Here is a 15,270-nt window from a genome sequence, read left to right on the forward strand (position 1 = left end):
TCATTTGCATATTTGGGCGTGGCCAACGTCTTTATTGGGGAAAGGGCGCGGGGCTCCGGCGGGGCAGGGATGACGTCATCGCTCCTGCGGGAGGAAAGGGGAGGGGCTAAAAGGGAAGGCCACGCCCCCTTTTGGGGTGACCACGACCAATTTTGGGTGGCCACGCCCCTTTTTGGGTGACCACGCCCACTTTTGGGGTGGTCACGCCCACTTTAGGGCGTTGTGTCTCAATGGCTCCGCCCACTTTTAAGGCCACGCCCCTATTTTCCCATTGGTGCCCACAAGCCACGCCCACAACCTCTCCCATTGGCTGCTGCGAGCCACGCCCTCATCTTGGGGCTTTCTCATTGGCTGGCCCAGGCCCCGCCCACTATCGGCTAACTCCCATTGGCTGAGTGAAGCCCCGCCCCCTCAGACCTCTCCCATTGGTCGCTTTAAGCCCCTCCCCACCATTCCTCCCCTGCCATTGGCTGCCTCAGACCACGCCCCCAATTTCCGCCTTTCTCATTGGCCACCCTAAGCCCCGCCCCCACCTCCCGCCTCTCCCATTGGCTGCTCAGAGCCCCACCCTCCCTACGGCCTCTCCCATTGGTCACTTTAAGCCCCGCCCTTCTCCCCTTCAAGCTCCGCCCCTCCCCTTTCCCCATTGGCCGCTCCAAGCCCCGCCCCCAATATCCACCGCTTCTATTGGCTGAGCAAAGCCCCGCCCCAAATCAGCGCCAAGCCCCGCCCCCTCCCTCCCTGATTGGCCGCTCCCTCACCTCTCTGCGCCGCCATTGGTCGCTGCGGGGGCGTGGCGGGCTCAGGGCTCTCCCATTGGCTGGGTGAAGCTGAGGGCGTCGCCCAAGGCGCCCCATTGGCCGCGGCGGGTCTGGAACAGCCCCACCCACAGCCCCAGGCCCAGCCCCCACAGCCCCGCCCCCAGCGCCGAGCGCAGCACGTCTGCCAGGGGCCAAAGGCGGCAAAATCAGACCAAAATCAGACCGAAATCGGCCCAAAATCAGCCCAAAATCAGCCCAAAATCAGCCCAAAATCAGCCCAAAACCAGCCCAAAAATCGGCACAAATCAGCCCAAAATCAGCCCAAAATCAGCCCAAAATCCATCCCAAAATCGGCACAAAACAGCCCCAAAATCCATCCCAAAATCAGCCCAAAATCGACCCTAAATCCATCCCAAAATTACCCCAAAAACCATCCCCAAAGCCCCCAAAATCAGCCCAAAATCAATTCAAAATCAACTCAAAATCCATCCCAAAATCACCCCAAAATCAACTCAAAATTGACCCAAAATCAGCCCCCAAATCACCCCAAAATCAACCCAAAATCGACCCCAAAATCGACCCCGAATCCACCCCAAAATCACCTCAAAACACCCCAAAATCAGCCCCAAAAAAATCCCCAAAGCAGCCCAAAGTCACCCCAAAATCAGCCCAAAATCGACCCTAAATCCATCCCAAAATCGACCCAAAATCAACTCGAAATCAGCCCAAAATCAACTCAAAATCCATCCCAAAATCACCCCAAAAACAGCCCCAGAGCAGCCCCAAAATCAGCCCAAAATCGACCCAAAATCAGCCCCCAAATCACCCCAACATCAACCCTAAAATCACCCCAGAATCATCACAAAATCAACCCCAAAATCAGCCCAAAATCAGCCCAAAATCCAACTCAAAATCACCCCAAAAACCATTTTCCCGTTTTTCTCGCTATTTCCCTTCTGTTTTCCCCTTTTTTCCCCATTTTTCCTGTTTTGCCCCATTTTTCCCGATGTTTTTCCCATTGTTTCCCCATTTTCCCCATTGTTTTTCCCATTTTTCCCAATTTGTTCCATTTTTCCCAATGTTTTTCCCATTGTTTCCCCATTTTTCCCGTTGCTTCCCTGTTCTTTCCCTCATTTTTCCCATTTTTCCCGTTGTTTCCCGCATTTTTCCCATTTTCCCTCATTTTTCCCATTGTTTCCCCCGTTTTCCCCATTTTTCCCATTGTTTCCACATTTTCCCCATTTTTTCCGTTCTTTTCCCCATTTCCCCCGTTTTTCCCATTGTTTCCCCATCGGTTTTTCCTATTTTCCATGATTTTTCCCCATTTCCCCCCAATTTCCCCGTTTTCCCCCCAATTTTTCCCATTTCCCTGTTTTCCCCCACATTTTTCCTCATTTTCCCCATTTTCTGTCATTTTTCCCATTTTCCCGTTATTTCCCCCCATTTTTCCTCCTGTTTTCCTCCCCATTTTTCCCATTCTCCCGTTATTTCCCACCCTTTTCCCATTATTTCCCCCCATTTTCCCCATTTTTCCTGTTTCTCCCCATTTTTCCCCCGTTTCTCCCCGTTTTTCGACATTTTCACCCCATTTTTCCCATTTTCCCGTTATTTCCCCCCATTTTTCCCACTGTATCCCCATTTTCACCCCCGTTTCTCCCTTTTCTCCCCGTTTTTCCCCATTTTCCCCCCTGTTTTTCCCTTTTCTCCCCATTTCTCCCCATTTTTCCCCGGTTTTCCCAAATTTCCTGTTATTTTTCCCATTTCCCCGTTCCCCCCCGTTTTCACGTTATTTTCCCCATTTTTCACCCGTTTCCCCCCATTTTTCCCGTTTTTTCCCTCATTTTTCCCCCGTTTCCCCCTGTTTTTCCCATTCTCCCCGTTTCTCCCCATTTCCCCCCGTTATTTCCCCCCATTTTTCCCATTCTCCCCCCGTTTTTCCTGTTTTTCCCCATTTCTCCCCGTTTTTCCCGTTCTACGCATTTTTCCCCTTCTCCCCCCCTTTTTTTCGCATTTTTCCTTTTTTCCCCCATTTTCCCCGTTGCTCCCCCCCTTTTCCCCATTTTTCCCATTTTTCCCCCTGTTTTTTCCCATTTTCCCCCCATTTCCCCCCATTTTTCCCATTTCCCCCCATTTTTTCCCATTTTTCCCACATTTTCCCCCTTTTCCTCCATTATTTCCCCCCGTTTTTCCCCATATTTTCCCATTCTCCTCCTTTTTTTCCCATTTTTCCTGTTATTTCCCCCCATTTTTTCCCATTTTCCCCCCGTTTCTCCCCGTTTTTTCCCCTCGTTTCCCCTGTTTTTTTCCCATTTTTTCCGTTTCCCCCCCATTTTCCCCCCATTTTCCCCATTTTTTCCCCATTTTCCCCCCATTTTGTTCCCCATTTTTGCCATTTTTCCCCATTTTCTCCCTTTTTTTCCCATTTCCCCCCCATTTTTTCCCGTTTTTCCCCATTTTTCCACTTTTCCTCCCATTTTCCCCATTTTTTCCCCATTTTTCCCCCCATTTCCCCCATTTTCCCCATTTTCCCGTTTTCCCCCCATTTTCCCCTCTTTATTTTCCCCCCATTTTACCCCGTTTTTCTTCCCATTTTCTCCCGTTTTTTCCCCATTTCCCCCCATTTTTCGCATTTTCCCCCCATTTTCCCATTTTCCCCCGTTTTTCCCATTTTCCCCCCCATTTTTCCCCCATTTTCCCCCCATTTTTCCCATTTTCCTCCCTGGTTTTTCCCATTTTTCCCGTTATTTCCCCCGTTTCCCCCCATTTTTCCCATTTCCCTCCCATTTCCCCCCATTTTTCCCATTTTCTCCATTTTCCCCCTGTTTCCCCCCATTTTTCCCGTTATTTCCCCCCATTTTCCTCCCCTTTTTTCCCATTTTTTCCCCATTTTCCTCCCCTTTTTTCCCATTTTTTCCCCATTTCTCCCATTTTTTTCTTGTTTTCCCCCCCATTTTCCCCATTTTCCCCCCGATTCCCCCCCCGTTTTCCCCGTTTTTTCTCATTTTTCCCCCATTTTTCCCATTTCCTCCGTTTCTCCGCATTTCCCCCCATTTTTCCAATTTTTTTCCCATTTTCCCCCCGTTTTTCCCATTTTTTCCCCATTTTTCCCATTTTTTTCCCGTTTTCCCCCCCATTTTTCCCCGATTTTCCCCCCCATTTTTTCCCCATTTTCCCCCCGTTTTTCCCCATTTTTCCCCATTTTCTGCCCTGATTTTTCCCATTGTTCCCATTTTTTTCTCATTTTCCCCGTTTTCCCCATTTTTCCCCTGTTTTTCTCCCGTTTTTCCCATTTTTTCCCATTTCCCTCCCATTTCCCACCATTTTTCCCATTTTCCCCATTTTCCCCCTGTTTCCCCCCATTTTTCCCATTTTTTCCCCATTTTCCTCCCCTTTTTTCCCATTTTTTCCCCATTTCTCCCATTTTTTTCTCGTTTTCCCCCCCATTTTCCCCATTTTTCCCCCCGATTCCCCCCCGTTTTCCCCATTTTCCCCATTTTTCCCCCATTTTTCCCATTTTCCTCCCTGATTTTTCCCATTTTTCCCATTTTCCCCCCATTTTTACCATTTTCCCCATTTTTCCCCCATTTTCCCCGTTTCCCCCCATTTTTCCCATTTTCTCCCGTTTTTTTCGCATTTTCCCCCCCATTTTTCCCATTTTCCCTATTTTTCCCAGTTTTTCCCCCATTTTCCCCATTTTCCCCCATTTTTCCACATTTTCCCCCCATTTTTCCCATTTTCTCCCGTTTTTTCCCCTTTTTCCCCCCCATTTCCCCCCAATTTTCCCATTTTTCCCCCATTTTTTTTCCATTTTACCCCGTTTTTCCCCCCATTTCCCCCCTTTTTTCCCCATTTTTCCCATTTTCCCGTTATTTCCCCCATTTCCCCGCCCTCTCACAGCGTTTGATGTGCGGCTGTTCCCCGAACGGCGGCGCCAGAAACGCGGCACGGAAAAACCAAACCACGTTCACCAGCCACAGGAACGGCAGCAGCAGGAACCCGCCTGCTTAAACCGGGTTAGACCGGGTTAAACCGGGTTAAACCAGCCTAAACCGGGTTAAACTGGGGTTAAACCGGGTTAAACTGGGGTTAAACTGGGGTTAAACCAAACCACGTTCACCAGCCACAGGAACGGCAGCAGCAGGAACCCGCCTGCTTAAACCGGGTTAAACCCGGGTTAAACTGGGTAAAACCAGCCTAAACCGGGTTAAAATGGGGTTAAACTGGGTTAAACTGGGTTAAAATGGGGTTAAACCGGGTTAAACTGGGGTTAAACTGGGGTTAAACCAAACCACGTTCACCAGCCACAGGAACGGCAGCAGCAGGAACCCGCCTGCTTAAACCGGGTTAAACCGGGTTAAACCGGGTTAAACCGGGTTAAAATGGGGTTAAACTGGGTTAAACTGGGGTTAAACTGGGGTTAAACCGGGTTAAACTGGGGTTAAACCAAACCACGTTCACCAGCCACAGGAACGGCAGCAGCAGGAACCCGCCTGCGGTTAAACCGGGTTAAACCCGGGTTAAACCAGCATTAACCACCTTAAACTGGGGTTAAACCGAGTTAAAATGGGGTTAAACCGGGTTAAACTGGGGTTAAACTGGGTTAAACTGGGGTTAAACTGGGGTTAAACCAAACCACGTTCACCAGCCACAGGAACGGCAGCAGCAGGAACCCGCCTGCTTAAACCGGGTTAAACCCGGGTTAAACCCGGGTTAAACCAGCTTAAACCGGGTTAAACCGGCTTAAACCAGCTTAAATCAGGGTTAAACTGGGGTTAAACCGGGTTAAACCACCTGAAACCGGCTTAAACCAGCTTAAACCAGGGTTAAACTGGGTTAAACTGGGTTAAACTGGGGTTAAACTGGGGTTAAACCGGGCTAAACTGGGGTTAAACCGGGTTAAACCGGGTTAAACTGGGGTTAAACTGGGTTAAACTGGTGTTAAATCATGGTTAAACCGGGTTAAAACGGGTTAAACTGGGGTTAAACCGGGTTAATTTTGGGGGAAATTTGGGGCTTTTGAGGGGTTTTGGGGATATTTGGTGATTTTTAGGGGATTTTTTTTGATTTTTGGGGATTTTTTGGGGGAATTTTGGAGATTTTTGGGGGGGAATTTTGGGGATTTTTGGGGATTTTTGGGGGGAATTTTGGGGGCGATTTGGGATTTTGGCGTATTTTTGGCATTTTTGGGGGGATTTTGGGGGAATTTGGGGTTTTTTTGGGGGAATTTGGGGTTTTTTGGGGCGATTTTGTATTTTGGGGGAATTTTGGGCAAATTCAGGTGCAATTTGGGGAAATTTGAGGGGAATTTTGGGGAATTTCGGCTTTTGGGTAAAATTTTGGGAAGATTCTGCTTTTTGGAGGGAATTTTTGGGAGAATTTGGGATTTTGGGTAAAATTTGGGGGAATTTTGGAGATTTTTGAGGGATTTTTTGGGTTTTGGGGGAGATTTTGGGGCCGATTTGGGATTTTGGTCACTCAGGGTCACTCAGGGGTCACTCAGGGTCACTCAGGGTCACTCAGGGTCACTCAGGGTCACTCAGGGGTCACTCGGGGTCACTCGGGGTCACTCAGGGTCATTCAGGGGTCAAAGGTCACTCAGGGTCACTCAGGGGTCACTCAGGGGTCAGAGGTCACTCAGGGTCACTCAGGGGTCAGAGGTCACTCAGGGTCACTCAGGGTCACTCAGGGTCACTCAGGGGTCACTCAGGGTCACTCAGGGTCACTCAGGGTCACAAAGGGTCACTCAGGGTCACTCAGGGGTCAGAGGTCACTCAGGGTCACTCAGGGGTCACTCATTGGTCACTCAGGGTCACTCAGGGTCACTCAGGGTCACTCAGGGGTCACTCATTGGTCACTCAGGGGTCACTCAGGGGTCAGTGGTCACTCAGGGTCACTCAGGGTCACCCAGGGTCACTCAGGGTCACTCAGGGGTCACTCAGGGTCACTCAGGGGTCACTCAGGGGTCACTCAGGGGTCAGGGGTCACTCAGGGGTCAGAGGTCACTCAGGGGTCACTCAGGGTCACTCATTGGTCACTCAGGGTCACTCAGGGTCACTCAGGGTCACTCAGGGGTCACTCAGGGTCACTCAGGGGTCACTCAGGGTCACTCAGGGTCACTCAGGGTCACTCAGGGGTCAGGGGTCACTCAGGGGTCACTCAGGGTCACTCAGGGTCACTCAGGGGTCACTCAGGGGTCACTCAGGGGTCACTCAGGGTCACTCAGGGTCACTCATTGGTCACTCAGGGGTCACTCATTGGTCACTCAGGGGTCACTCAGGGGTCACTCAGAGGTCACTCATTGGTCACTCAGGGTCACTCAGGGTCACTCAGGGTCACTCATTGGTCACTCAGGGTCACTCAGGGGTCACTCATTGGTCACTCAGGGGTCACTCAGGGGTCAAAGGTCACTCAGGGGTCACTCATTGGTCACTCAGGGTCACTCAGGGTCACTCAGGGTCACTCATTGGTCACTCAGGGTCACTCAGGGGTCACTCAGGGGTCAGAGGTCACTCAGGGGTCACTCAGTGGTCACTCATTGGTCACTCATTGGTCACTCAGGGTCACTCAGGGGTCACTCAGGGTCACTCAGGGGTCACTCAGGGTCACTCAGGGGTCACTCAGGGTCACTCAGGGGTCACTCAGGGTCACTCAGGGGTCACTCAGGGGTCACTCAGGGTCACTCAGGGGTCACTCAGGGTCACTCAGGGTCACTCAGGGGTCAGAGGTCACTCAGAGGTCACTCAGGGTCACTCAGGGGTCAGAGGTCACTCATTGGTCACTCAGGGTCACTCAGGGGTCACTCAGGGTCACTCAGGGGTCAGAGGTCACTCAGGGGTCACTTAGGGGTCACTCAGGGTCACTCAGGGGTCACTCAGGGTCACTCAGGGTCACTCATTGGTCACTCAGGGGTCACTCAGGGGTCAGAGGTCACTCAGGGTCACTCAGGGTCACTCGGGTCACTCAGGGTCACTCATTGGTCACTCAGGGTCACTCAGGGGTCACTCAGGGTCACTCATTGGTCACTCAGGGGTCACTCAGGGGTCACTCAGGGTCACTCATTGGTCACTCAGGGGTCACTCAGGGGTCACTCAGGGGTCACTCAGGGTCACTCAGGGGTCACTCAGGGGTCACTCAGGGGTCACTCAGGGTCACTCAGGGTCACTCAGGGTCACTCAGGGTCACTCAGGGTCACTCAGGGGTCACTCAGGGGTCACTCAGGGTCACTCAGGGGTCACTCAGGGTCACTCAGGGGTCACTCAGGGGTCAGTGGTCACTCAGGGTCACTCAGGGTCACTCAGGGGTCACTCATTGGTCACTCAGGGGTCACTCAGGGTCACTCAGGGTCACTCAGGGGTCAGGGGTCACTCAGGGTCACTCAGGGGTCACTCAGGGTCACTCATTGGTCACTCAGGGTCACTCAGGGTCACTCAGGGGTCACTCAGGGGTCAGGGGTCACTCAGGGGTCAGAGGTCACTCAGGGGTCACTCAGGGTCACTCATTGGTCACTCAGGGTCACTCAGGGTCACTCAGGGTCACTCAGGGGTCACTCAGGGTCACTCAGGGGTCACTCAGGGGTCACTCAGGGGTCACTCAGGGGTCACTCAGGGTCACTCAGGGTCACTCAGGGGTCACTCAGGGGTCAGAGGTCACTCAGGGTCACTCAGGGGTCACTCAGGGTCACTCAGGGTCACTCAGGGGTCACTCAGGGGTCACTCAGGGGTCACTCAGGGTCACTCAGGGTCACTCAGGGTCACTCAGGGGTCACTCAGGGGTCAGAGGTCACTCAGGGTCACTCAGGGGTCACTCAGGGTCACTCAGGGGTCACTCAGGGTCACTCAGGGTCACTCAGGGTCACTCAGGGGTCAGGGGTCACTCAGGGTCACTCAGGGTCACTCAGGGTCACTCAGGGGTCACTCAGGGGTCACTCAGGGGTCACTCAGGGTCACTCAGGGTCACTCATTGGTCACTCAGGGGTCACTCATTGGTCACTCAGGGTCACTCAGGGTCACTCAGGGTCACTCATTGGTCACTCAGGGGTCACTCATTGGTCACTCAGGGTCACTCAGGGTCACTCAGGGTCACTCAGGGGTCAGAGGTCACTCAGGGGTCACTCAGGGTCACTCAGGGTCACTCATTGGTCACTCAGGGTCACTCAGGGTCACTCAGGGGTCAGAGGTCACTCAGGGGTCACTCAGGGTCACTCAGGGTCACTCAGGGGTCAGAGGTCACTCATTGGTCACTCAGGGTCACTCAGGGTCACTCAGGGGTCACTCAGGGTCACTCAGGGTCACTCATTGGTCACTCAGGGGTCACTCAGGGTCACTCAGGGTCACTCAGGGGTCACTCAGGGGTCAAAGGTCACTCAGGGGTCACTCATTGGTCACTCAGGGTCACTCAGGGTCACTCAGGGGTCACTCAGGGTCACTCAGGGTCACTCATTGGTCACTCAGGGGTCAAAGGTCACTCAGGGGTCACTCATTGGTCACTCAGGGTCACTCAGGGTCACTCAGGGTCACTCAGGGTCACTCATTGGTCACTCAGGGTCACTCAGGGGTCACTCAGGGGTCAGAGGTCACTCAGGGGTCACTCAGTGGTCACTCATTGGTCACTCAGGGTCACTCAGGGGTCACTCAGGGTCACTCAGGGGTCACTCAGGGTCACTCAGGGGTCACTCAGGGGTCACTCAGGGTCACTCAGGGTCACTCAGGGGTCACTCAGGGTCACTCAGGGTCACTCAGGGGTCAGAGGTCACTCAGAGGTCACTCAGGGTCACTCAGGGGTCAGAGGTCACTCATTGGTCACTCAGGGTCACTCAGGGGTCACTCAGGGTCACTCAGGGGTCAGAGGTCACTCAGGGGTCACTCAGGGGTCACTCAGGGTCACTCAGGGGTCACTCAGGGTCACTCAGGGTCACTCAGGGGTCACTCAGGGGTCACTCAGGGGTCAGAGGTCACTCAGGGTCACTCAGGGTCACTCGGGTCACTCAGGGTCACTCAGGGGTCACTCAGGGGTCACTCAGGGGTCACTCAGGGTCACTCATTGGTCACTCACGGTCACTCAGGGTCACTCAGGGGTCAGAGGTCACTCAGGGGTCACTCATTGGTCACTCAGGGTCACTCAGGGGTCACTCAGGGGTCACTCAGGGTCACTCATTGGTCACTCAGGGGTCACTCAGGGGTCAAAGGTCACTCAGGGTCACTCAGGGGTCAGAGGTCACTCATTGGTCACTCATTGGTCACTCAGGGTCACTCAGGGTCACTCAGGGGTCACTCAGGGGTCACTCAGGGTCACTCAGGGTCACTCATTGGTCACTCAGGGGTCACTCAGGGGTCACTCATTGGTCACTCAGGGTCACTCAGGGTCACTCAGGGTCACTCAGGGGTCAGGGGTCACTCAGGGGTCACTCAGGGTCACTCAGGGTCACTCAGGGGTCACTCAGGGGTCACTCAGGGTCACTCAGGGTCACTCAGGGTCACTCAGGGGTCACTCATTGGTCACTCAGGGTCACTCAGGGTCACTCAGGGTCACTCAGGGGTCACTCAGGGTCACTCGGGTCACTCAGGGTCACTCATTGGTCACTCAGGGTCACTCATTGGTCACTCAGTGGTCAGTGGTCACTCAGGGGTCAGGGGTCACTCAGGGTCACTCAGGGGTCACTCAGGGGTCACTCAGGGGTCACTCAGGGTCACTCAGGGTCACTCAGGGTCACTCATTGGTCACTCAGGGGTCACTCAGGGGTCACTCAGGGGTCAGGGGTCACTCAGGGTCACTCAGGGGTCACTCAGGGGTCACTCAGGGGTCACTCAGGGGTCACTCAGGGGTCACTCAGGGTCACTCAGGGTCACTCAGGGGTCACTCAGGGGTCACTCAGGGGTCACTCAGGGTCACTCAGGGTCACTCAGGGTCACTCATTGGTCACTCAGGGTCACTCATTGGTCACTCAGTGGTCAGTGGTCACTCAGGGGTCAGGGGTCACTCAGGGGTCACTCAGGGGTCAGAGGTCACTCAGGGGTCAGAGGTCACTCAGGGGTCACTCAGGGGTCAAAGGTCACTCACCCCAGTAGTATTTCCGGCACAGCCGCAGCTTCTCCTCGTTAGAGACGCGCTCCAGGTTCATCTAAACCAGTAAAAACCAGTATAAACCAGTATGGACCAGTATGGACCAGTATGGACCAGTACGGACCAGTATGGACCAGTATGGACCAGTATGGACCAGTACGGACCAGTATGGACCAGTATGGACCAGTATGGACCAGTATGGACCAGTACGGACCAGTATGGACCAGTATGGACCAGTATGGACCAGTATGGACCAGTATAAACCAGTATAAACCAGTATGGACCAGTATGGACCAGTATGGACCAGTATAAACCAGTTCCCTCCCAGTTTGTCCCAGTACAAACCAGTAACTCCCAGTTCCCCTCCCAGTATAAACCAGTAGCCCCCAAACCCCTCCCAGTCCATCCCAGTATAAACCAGTAACCTCCAACCCCATTCCCAGTATCACCCACGGCCCCTCCCAGTCCATCCCAGTCCCTCCCAGTTCCCTCACAGTCCCCTCCCAGTACAAACCAGTCCTCTCCCAGTATAAACCAGTAACCTCAAATCCCCTTTTTACCCCTCCCAGTTTTCTCCCAGTACAAACCAGTATAAACCAGTAACCCCCAATCTCACTCCCAGTCCCTCCCAGTTTGTCCCAGTTCCCTCCCAGTTCCTCCCAGTACAAACCAGTAACCCTCATTCCCATTCCCAGTTCAGTCACAGTGCTCCCAGTAACCCCCAAACCCCTCCCAGTACAAACCAGTACAAACCAGTAACCTCCAATCTCTTTCCCAGTCCATCCCAGTCCCTCCCAGTATAAACCAGTAACCCCCAAACCCCTCCCAGTACAGGTCCCAGTCCCTCCCAGTGCTCCCAGTATAAACCAGTAACCCCCAACTCCATTCCCAGTCCATCCCAGTTCCCTCCCAGTCCATCCCAGTATAAACCAGTGACCCCCAATCTCACTCCCAGTCCCTCCCAGTCCCTCCCAGTCCCTCCCAGTCCATCCCAGTTCATCCCAATCCCTCCCAGTCCCTCCCAGTCCCTCCCAGTATATCCCAGTTTGTCCCAGTCCATCCCAGTTCCATCCCCGTTCTCACCGCGGCTCCTGCGCTGCCCGACGCGGAAATCTCGCGAGACTTCGGCACTGGGAGCGAACTGGGACAAACTGGGAGGGACTGGGAGCGACCCGGGCTAAACTGGGCCAAACTGGGACAAACTGGGACAAACTGGGCCAAACTGGGAGCACTGGGAGCGATCCGGGCCTTACTGGGAGCGGATCCCGCTCGGCACTTCCGCATCCGAAGCTCCGCCCACTCCGCCGCAGCCAATCAGCGCCGTCAGCGCATCCCCGACTGACCAATCAGCGCCGCCCGCTCCCACGCCCAGAGATCGGCACCGCCCCCACCCCGCTGACCAATCAGCGCCGCCGGCTCCACCCTCCCAACCAATCGGCGGAAAGGAGGGCGTAAACCCCGCCCCCATGACGTCACTGCGGAGCGGGCGAGACCAACGGGGCTGGCGGGGGGGGGCGGGGGGGATTTTGGGGAATTTTGGGGATTTTTTGGGAATTTTGGGGAATTTTGGGATTTTTGAGGGAGATTTTGGGAATTTTTGGGGATTCCATTGTTGGAATTTTGGGAATGTTTCGGGATTTGGGAGGAATTTGGGGATTTTTGGGGATTTTGGGGGTTCCCGGGTTGGAATTTTGGGGGAATTTGGGGGAATTTGGGGAATTTTGGGGAATTTTGGGGAATTTTGGGGGGAATTTTTGGGAATTTTGGGATTTTTTGGGAAATTTGGGGGTTCCAGGGTTGGAATTTTGGGAATTTGGGGGTTCCAGGTCGGCATTTGGGGAATTTTTTTGGATTTTTTGGGGGGAATTTGGGGATTTTTTGGGGAATTTGGGGGTTCCAGGTCGGAATTTTGGGATTTTTTCTTTTATATTTTGGGGGATTTTGGGATTTTTTTTGGAATTTTTTTGGGATTTTTTGGGTGAAAATTTGGGAAGTTTTAGGGGATTTTTGGGGAATTTTTTGTGGATTTGGGGTGATTTTTTTGGGGAAATTATTGAGGATTTTTGGGAATTTTTTAGGGAAATTTTTGAGGTTTTTTGGGAACATTTTGGGGAATTTTTTGGGGAAAATTTGGACTTTTTTTGGGATTTATTGGAATTTTTTTGGAAGAATTTTGGAGAATTTTTAGGGGAAATTTGGGATTTTTTTGCGATTTTGGGGGAATTTTTGGGAATTTTTGGGGGGAAGTTTTTGGGGAATTTTCTGGGAATTTTGGGGGATTTCCGGGGAATTTTGGGAACTTTTTTGGAGAATTTTTTGGGAATTTTTCGGATTTTTTGGGGGGAATTTTTGGGGGGTTTTGGGCTGATTTTTTGGGGACTTTTTTTTGATTTTTGGGGTATTTTTGGGGGGATTTTTTGGAAATTATTTCCGGATTTTTTTGGGGAAATTTGGGGATTTTTTGAGACTTTTTGTGGGAACTTTTTTTGGGAAAATTGAGACTATTTTTGGGATTTTTCTGGGGAATTTTTGGGGGAATTTTTGGGGCATTTTTGGGTGGTTTTTATGGGGATTTTTTGAGACTTTTTGGAGAATTTTTCGGGATTTCTTTTTTAATTTTTTGGGACATTTTGGGGATTTTTCGGGGGGGAAATTTTTGGACTTTTTTGGGGGAATTTTTGATGATTTTTTGGGGGATTTTTGGGGATTTTTGGGAACTTTTTTGGAAATTTTTTGAGAATTTTTGGGGGGAATTTTTTGAGAAATTTTGGGTAATTTTGGGGTTTTTTTGGGAATTTTTTGGCATTTTTGGGGGGATTTTTGGCGGGAATTTTTTGGGAATGTTTTGGGATTTTTTTGGGGGGATTTTTGGGGATTTTGGGGAACTTTTTTGGGAATTTTGGAACATTTTTGGGGGGAATTTTTTGGGAGAATTTTTAGGATTTTTTGAGGTTTTTGTGGGGATTATTTTTTGGGGAGGGAATTTTGGGGATTTTTTGGGACAAATTTTGGGATTTTTGGGGGAATTTTTGGGGGAAATTTTGAGTAATTTTTTGGACTTTTTTAGGGGGATTTTTTGAGACTTTTTGGGGAATTTTTCGGGGAAAATTTTTGGGGTTTTTTTGACTTTTTTAGGGGTTTTTTTGAGAATTTTTGGGGAACTTTTTGGGATTTTTTGGGAACTTTTTTGGGAATTTTGGGGACTTTTTGGGATTGTTTGGGGGAGAATTTTTGGGTAATTTTGGGGTTTTTTTGGGGATTTTTTTGGGCATTTTTGGCGGGAATTTTTTGGGAATTTTTGGGGATTTTTTGGGGGGAATTTTGGGGATTTTTTGGGCATTTTTGGAGGGGAATTTTTTGGGAGAATTTTTGGGATTTTTTTGGGGGCATTTTTGGGGGGAATTTTTTGGGAATGTTTTGGGATTTTTTGGGGGAATTTTTTTGGGATTTTTGGGAACTTTTTTGGGAATTTTTGGAACATTTTTGGGATTTTTTGGAGGGAATTTTTGGGTAATTTTGGGGGTTTTTTGGGATTTTTTTTGGCATTTTTGGCGGGAATTTTTTGGGGAATTTTTTGGGGATTTTTTGGGGATTTTTTGGGGACTCCAACAGACTCTCACAGCGCCCCCCCGCGGCCGTTCCAAACTCTCCTTTATTTCTCTCCGGGGAACCCCAAAAAATTTTGGGGACCCCAAAATTCCGGGGGGGGCCCCAAAACCTCCAAACCTCCCCCTCCCCCCCCCCACCCTTTTTAAACTCCCAAAATTTTTTTGGGGAATCCCCAAATTTTTGGGGGTTCCCCGAGGTCAAAGTGCATTTTTGGGGAAATCCCCAAATTTTTGGGGTCTCCCGGGGGTGAAAGTGCAAATTTTGGGGGATTCCCCCAAATTTTTTGGGTGCTGGAGGTGAGTGGGGGAGGGGACCCCAAATTTTGGGGGGGTTGGAAGGGGGGAGGGGCCCCAAAATTTGGGGTTTTTTGGGGGGTTTGGGTTTTTTGGGGGGTTTTTTGGGGGGTTTTTTGGGGCTTTTTTGGGGTCCCCCAAATTTCCCCCCAAATTTTTTGGGTGCTGGAGGTGAGTGGGGGAGGGGTCCCCAAATTTTGGGGGGGTTGGAAGGGTGGAGGGGCCCCAAAATTTTGGGGTTTTTTGGGGGGTTTTTTTGGGTTTTTTTGGGGTTTTTTGGGGGTTTTTTTTGGGTTTTTTTGGGTTTTTTTGGGGGGTTTTTTGGGGGGTTTTTTGGGGTCCCCCAAATTTCTCCCCAAATTTTTTGGGTGCTGGAGGTGAGTGGGGGAAGGGACCCCAAATTTTGGGGGGGTTGGAAGGGTGGAGGGGCCCCAAAATTTTGGGGTTTTTTGGGGGGTTTTTTTGGGTTTTTTTGGGGTTTTTTGGGGGGTTTTTTTGGGTTTTTTTGGGTTTTTTTGGGGGGTTTTTTTGGGGCTTTTTTGGGGTCC

General features: G+C 51.4%; 1 protein-coding gene across 1 annotated transcript; it reads right to left on the reverse strand.

Moving 5' to 3' along the window:
- Nucleotides 1-7: 7 nt before the first annotated feature.
- Nucleotides 8-12,098, reverse strand: PSENEN (presenilin enhancer, gamma-secretase subunit). Its single transcript, NM_001245447.1, is given in 5 exon segments — nucleotides 8-84; nucleotides 762-942; nucleotides 4,657-4,761; nucleotides 10,818-10,878; nucleotides 11,904-12,098. Coding segments are annotated over 3 exon segments (306 nt in total). The 5' UTR covers nucleotides 11,904-12,098; the 3' UTR covers nucleotides 8-84; nucleotides 762-802.
- Nucleotides 12,099-15,270: the final 3,172 nt, after the last annotated feature.

This window comes from Taeniopygia guttata, chromosome 33 (assembly GCF_048771995.1).
Source record: "Taeniopygia guttata chromosome 33, bTaeGut7.mat, whole genome shotgun sequence".
Lineage (NCBI taxonomy): Eukaryota > Metazoa > Chordata > Aves > Passeriformes > Estrildidae > Taeniopygia > Taeniopygia guttata.